General features: G+C 47.5%; 1 protein-coding gene across 1 annotated transcript; it reads right to left on the reverse strand.

Annotated features, from left to right (window-relative positions):
• Positions 1 to 2824: 2824 nt before the first annotated feature.
• LOC142802991 (chitinase-3-like protein 2) lies at positions 2825 to 4261 on the reverse strand. Its single transcript, XM_075888084.1, has one exon. It carries the CDS (start codon positions 4259 to 4261, stop codon positions 2825 to 2827), a length of 1437 nt encoding a protein of 478 aa, XP_075744199.1.
• Positions 4262 to 6791: the final 2530 nt, after the last annotated feature.

The raw sequence follows: 6791 nt of genomic DNA on the forward strand, positions 1-6791 counted from the left end.
GTGCCCAGCCCAGGTCAAATTCGTCTTCTTAATTTCAACTATGATATCCTTAACCCCGGTTTGTTCCCTGATTCACTCTGCTCGCTGCGTCGTCCTCACTTTAAGCTGAACGCTCTTTGTAAGTCTCCAAGTTTTTGCTACGTAGCTAAGTACCGGCAAGATACAGCTGTTATATACTTTCCTCTTGAGGGATAGTCAAAATATACCTGTCATAATTTGAGAGTGCTTGCCAAATGTGCTCCATCCTATTCTTATTCTTCTAGTTACTTCAGTCTCGTGGTTAGGCTCTGCGGTTATTACCTGCCCTAAGTAGACATAGTCTTTTACAACTTCAAGTGCACTACTACCTATCTCGAAGCGCTGTTCTCTTCCGAGGTGATTGAACATAACTTTCGTTTTCTGCAGAATAATTTTAAGACCTTCCTTTCTATCCTCCTTGTTTAACTCCGTAATCATGAGTTGCAATCGTTCCCCTGAGTTACTCAGCAGCGCAATGTCATTGGCGAAACGCAGGTTACTAAGGGACTCTCCATTAACTCTTATCCCTAACTCTTCCCATTCTATGCATCGAAAAACCTCCTGTAGGCACGCGGTAAATTTCATTGGGGAGATTGTATCCCACTGCCTTACACCCTTCTTGACTGCTATTCTCTTGTTTTCTTTATGAAGCACTATGGTAGTGGTTGACCCCCTGTACACTTCTGCCAGAATGTTTATCTATGCTTCGTCGACACCCTGATTCCACAGAGTCTGCATGACTGCTGATATTTGTACTGAATCAAACGCCTTCTCGTAATCTATAAAAGCAATGTATAGTCGTTGGCTGTATTCTGAGCATTTCTCTATTCCCTGGTTGATAGTATGAATGTGGTCGACTGTTGAGTAGCCAATTCGAAATTCTGCTTGTTCCTTTGGTTGATTAAATTCTAATGTTGCTTCAATTCTGTTAGCAAAACCTTAGTAAATAACTTGTATACGACAGAGAGCAAGCTGATTGCTCTGTAATTCTTCAAGTTCTTGTCATCTTCTTTCTTATGTATTAGGATGGTGCTGGCAGTTTTCCAAGATACTGGTACTGTTCCCGTCAGGATACACCGTGTAAACAGGGTGGCTAGTTTTTCTAACACAATCTGTCCTCCATCTTTCAGCAGATTTGATGTTGCCTGATTCTCACCAGCAGCTTTGCCTCTTTGCTTGCTCTCTAAGGCTTTTCTGACTTCTTCTATCATTACTGGTGCGCTGCCATCTGGGTTACTGCTAGTTCTTATAAGAAGGTCATGGTTGTACCGACTACTATACATATCTTTGTAAAACTCCTCCGCTATTGTAACTATCCTATTCATATAGTTTCTTTTTTGCTTGCTAATAGTTTCCTATATATACACTAAAGGTAACTCTGGCGCTAGTGTCTATAGGAGCTGCAACGCGTGGCGCTTTAGAGCATAGAAATCATGAGTAGGACATAAGTCTGCCTAGTCTTCGTACTTCACGTTCTTTCTGGCTTCGCATGGCTTGAAGCTGCTTTGCCATGAAACAACAATGGGAAAATGTTCGGCAGTTACGTTTCACGACCGTAATGTTTTAGTCTTCATTCTTCAAGTCCGGTGCCCAGGTGGAAAACTGTTTGTTCTTTCCTTCGAAAGAAAACCAATACACAGCTATAAAAGAAGCTACATTGGCGGTCGCCACCCGCAAGCACAAAGATTAGACAAATTTATGTCACAAACACCCATGTTCGCTGAAGGATCGCATCACGAGAGTCTCCTCTGGTTAATTTTAGGAAGCTCTATGGTTGCTTAGCCTCGGCGGTGCTGCGTGCATTAGCGATGTTGCACCACCACCGATGGATGGGCGACTGGCTGCACACATGGGCTACGCCGGAGCTGTAGATTGCAGGACTTCACTGAATTGATTAAAAAAAAGCCGAGGCTTGCAGATCAAGTTCATTGAACTTAAACATGCTCTATTGAGAAGTTAGTTTAACTAAAAGTATTTTGCAAAAGTTTGTTATTCTCAAGTACTCGTTTAACCGATGTCCTTAAACGTTACAGTTCACTGTAAAGCGTGGTATGTGCCACGAAAATGGTGGTAGTTGTTCAGAGTTTATTAGGAGCTATACAAAGGCCATAGTTCCAATGTTCGCTGCAACTGTGCTGCATGGGCAGTGCTATTGGAGGACGTAGTTAATTTTTTATACTCAGAAAAAATTCAAAAAGCGTGTTTTCGCCGTCATAGTGCCCCGTTCTAGCCAGTGGTGTAACTGAGTCACCGTGACGTCGTGGTAGACCACGTTTGCGCCGCGTTCGTAAAAGGAATCGCAAAGCAGAGTGTCAAATCTTTTTACAAAGCAGCCGTGACACAGTCGGCTGTAAGAGGGTCCTTTAACGATGAAAAACCACTTTTTTGTTGAGCTGTATTGTAGTAATAACGCATTATAGTTTATGTGAAAAACAGAATCTAATAATTGTGAACTTCACCGGTGTCAAGTGCTCACGAGCAGGAATACTTGATAGTAAAGCGTTCGTCAATTACACCACCTTTATAACGCTATAAGTGTATTTTACATTACGTCACTATAACCATCCTATTGACAATGTCAAATCTACATATATATGTGCCCACTTACACAAAACACTGCAGAATTTCGCAATGCCATGGGGCTTCGCCACTCATGAATCATTTAGAAAGGGTCGGAACATTTATGGAAGATTTGTCTGGAGACATACACGAAAACCACAATGTGCACAAAAATGAATAAAGAATAAAAGCAAAGCGGCGATTAGTTAATGGAGTATCATGCTATTGAAGTGGCATTCAGAGTTGATCAAGGTAAAAAAGCGGATATATTAAACTTGCTTGTGTTTTGCCTGGCGCTGTAGAAGTGCTGTAGCATAAGGTAATCATTGGATCCATAGCATCCTGCTCGGAAGTTGTCGAAGTCTATGTCATACACGAGCGCGCACGATACATTTTTTGGCCCAAGCATTGACATTTTGGCCCTAAGTGTCACCACGTCTTCGAAGACGAACGCCACGTTCAGTAGTACACCGGAAGTTCTCCTCGCCAAGCATCCCGGAGTGCGCTTCACTTTTTCTTTGAAGGTCAACTGAGAGTCGCACACTTCGAAGAGCCCAATGTATCCGGCGGTTGCGGTCACTGGCTGTGGAGGCGACGGCAGGTTCATTGAAAAGCCTTGTCGTGCGTACAGGGCCAGGGAGAAACTGATGCATAGTTTATTGACGTGGGGAGGTGGTGCAGCAGGTCTCGATGAAACACGGATGTGTGGGCGAAAGTAAGGTGTGACGGCTTGAATGTACGCCTGGAAAGTTTGAATGGAGTTGCCGCAGAACTGATCGAAATCGTTGAGTGGCGCCAAATCGTGCATTCTGAAGAACGTAATGTTGACTTGGTTTCCCAGTGCTCGAAAGAACTCCATTTGGAAGCTGTCTCGCGGGTCCACGAAAGTGGAGATGCTGAAGTTCCTGCTACGACCGTTGATCGCCAGCAGTGCTCTGAGCTTGATCACGAACTCCTCGAGGCGTGGCACCCCATCACCGAGTGAGCGTTCGCAGCTGTCGTCGTTCTGAACCCAGTGCAGGTTGATTCCAGAGAGATTGTACTGCAGGATCGTCGCGTACACGCTCTGAATGAGTCGCTGCTGCGTAATTTCGTCGTCGTGAACTCTGTGAAAGTCGGCGCTGTCCTCGGGAAAGCCGCCTATAGTGAGTATGATGTCTATGCTCGAGCCCTGGTCGCGAGCAGCTTGTCCAATTACGGAGAGTCCATACTTTTTGTCGAATACCTTCGCCCGGCTCGACATATTACCACCGGACAACCTCCAAGACCAGTACACGATGTTCGGACACAGAGACATAGGAAGGTGCATAGGAAGGAAGCTGTACCCGTTCGGTCGTCGAAATCTGGAAACGTTATATATGCAGTATATCGGTTGAGTAGAGCCTGGTGGTGCGCTGGGGCGGTTCGGATAGAAGTTGTGGACCAAATCCGTCAAGTTATCGCCGTTGAGAACATCCGGGCTAGGTCCGAGGCATGCGTCCGGCTTAGGTGGCGCTGTGATGATAGTCGCTGTTGGAACTGGCCTCAACGATGCAGTCAATGTTATGGGCAAAGGTTTCGTTGATGGATTCGGCGATAGCTTGCTAGTAGTCTGCTGTCCGAGATCGTCCGTTGTCGCACTGACGAACAGGCTGATCCTGATGTAAGGAAGTAGGAAAATGACCATGGGTACGGCGAGCGTCATGACCCCCACAAAACAAAAGGTCGACACGGTACACATGCAACCGCGACAGCGCCGCCGACGATGATAGTCTTCCGGAGCCGACCTGGATGTTGCGTCGTACCCTCCCCCGGTCGTGGCGTGAGGTGGAACAAACGCGAGCTGCTCGTCGTAACGCCTGACGTTGTCGGAGACTGGAGTGATCGGTAGCACGGTGTCGTGCCCATGGTGTGGTCGTGCTTCTGGTGTTGACACTCGAGCGCCCTGCTCTGTGGCGCCTGCTGCGATTGGTGGGGCTCGCGAACGCTTCTGACTTCTTGCTCCTTGTCTCTTCATCTCGATTATCGCAATACACCATCGAAAATTTGCTTCAGTCAGCGATTTCCTGAACAATGTTGCAACCATTTGTTGCGACAAGCCGGTTCTTCTTCTTCTTCTTCTAAGCAACAGTGCCTTCATCCAAACAAAAATTTTTTTCCAATGCAGCAAGCAACGGTTTAGTAGCCAATAGTGCACGTTCGCACTATTGGCTACTAAACCGGCAGTTTATGTAGTGGGAAAAATAATCAAATTTTGGTGAGAAAAAAATAACTATCCGGTCATCTAGGCATTATTTAAGTGGAAAATGATAACGTTACCGACGAAAAAATTGAAGAACTATTGATTGTAATGAATAAATAAATGATAATTCTAAAAAAACAGAATTTCACAATTAAAAACATATGTCTACAAAATTCGCCAACTGCTATGCAGATTCCGGCAGGGGGCGCTGACTAGTGCAGTTGTGTGAAGGTCGGCTCCTGTTTCACTAAATGTTTTCGGATGCAACTTTCTGGTCCCTGTGGCTGAGCTTCAAGTCCTACGACGCCGTTTGCGCTATTGATCACTCCGATACCAGACTTTTCACGGTGAGTGATTCCACTGTGGAATTTCTAGAACTTTTCTGCCAGGCCACGTCGGACGCATCCGACGCCTCTCGTGCCGGGACTCGCGCGGCCTCTTGCGCAGCCATGCGTTTCTGAACAAAAACATGTCTATGCATGTTGAAGTTGGAGGGGTGGACATTACCCCTGAAGAGTGCCAAGAGTCCGGCTGGACAACGGCCATTTCAAAGCGCAAGCAACACGGTGCGTCGGAGCAAGATGCGCATGCCAGTTTGATACAACGTGGTGGTGTCTCAAGTGGAGGTCGTGCACTCACTGGCGTAAAGAAGCGTCTCATCGCTGCATCGAGACTGACTCGCCTACCAAGGGAGCACTATAGAGTCATCGTCAGACACCGACAAGGTATGTACATCAAGAATGTTAGTCTAATCAAAGTGGCCCATGCAGCGCAACTCAGCCCGGCCGAGATAGCCGATGACAATGTGTGCCCCAACCCTACGCAGAACATATTCATCGTGAGTACACCGGCTGAAAAGAACACCCGAGCATACTCAAGAGTCGAAGCAACCTCCGTCGGGAAGGTCACCCATGACGTCAGCTCGTACTTGGCCGCACCAGACAGCACGTGAAAGGGGGTTCTCAGAGGTGTACTTTAATCACGAGCAGCTGAGCAGCATGATTGTTTAACCAAAAAGTTTGTGAGCACTAGAGGTCAAGCACATAAAAACACCACAACGGTCATCGTTCTCTTCAACGGCTTCAAAGTGTCTAAGTGACGTGTGGGCAAAGTGTGTTACGGTGCACGCTTTACTGTAGACAAACCGATGTGTGGTATGCATGAGGAAGAATAGGCCATTGCGCCGACGTGTGAGCGGTGCCAGAAGATGCGGCGACGCGTCGCCTTCCAAGGATCATGTGTGCACCTTCGAGTGTGCCCTATGTGGAGGACCTCGCCCTACAGCGGACAGGCTATGCAGACCACGCTTTCAAGTACCATATGTAGTTCGCCGAAGACGTGAACGTCAACGCACCAAGTCCCCAGTGCCGACCAGCACCGAGCACCTGCAGAGCCGCAGCAGATCGCTGTCGAGGGTGCGCACTGGACAACCAGTGCCACGGTGATCATCCAAAAGCGGTCGCTCGAGATCCAGGGGACGCTCGCGATCCAAGGACCCCTCTGCTGTTCGACTGCAAACGCCTCCCGCCAGGGATACTCGCTGGGCTGACTTTGTCAAGGGAACGCCATGCAGGGTAGCGAGGGAAATGCCTGCACTGTCAGAGCATGGCGCGGCTAGGATTGCACAACTCGAACGCAAAAACGCTTTGCTAAAGAGCGCTTTTGAGCGTCTTCAAGCAAAGGTAGCTGAAATAAAATTGGTGACCGCATCGTCGCCCTCGCAGTCACATCCCCCATCAGAAACAGCAAACGTGCCGATTGAGGTGCCGTCTGAGGCACCTTCAGACAAACTTTCCGCAAAGAAGAGAGCCCTGTCCCAGCCTATACGAGGTGAGGGGCCTGAAGATCTTAAATCCGACTTTGACGAGTTCAAAAACGACAAGAATTTCAGGCCGAATTGAGCAACACGCTCTAGTCCCTTAACGAAGCGTTCTCAACTTTGAGCATGAGGGTTGCAACCCTCGAATCCAAGAGTAATAGTGGGTCTTCAGGT

The sequence above is a fragment of the Rhipicephalus microplus genome, chromosome 3, assembly GCF_043290135.1.
Source record: "Rhipicephalus microplus isolate Deutch F79 chromosome 3, USDA_Rmic, whole genome shotgun sequence".
Taxonomy (NCBI): domain Eukaryota; kingdom Metazoa; phylum Arthropoda; class Arachnida; order Ixodida; family Ixodidae; genus Rhipicephalus; species Rhipicephalus microplus.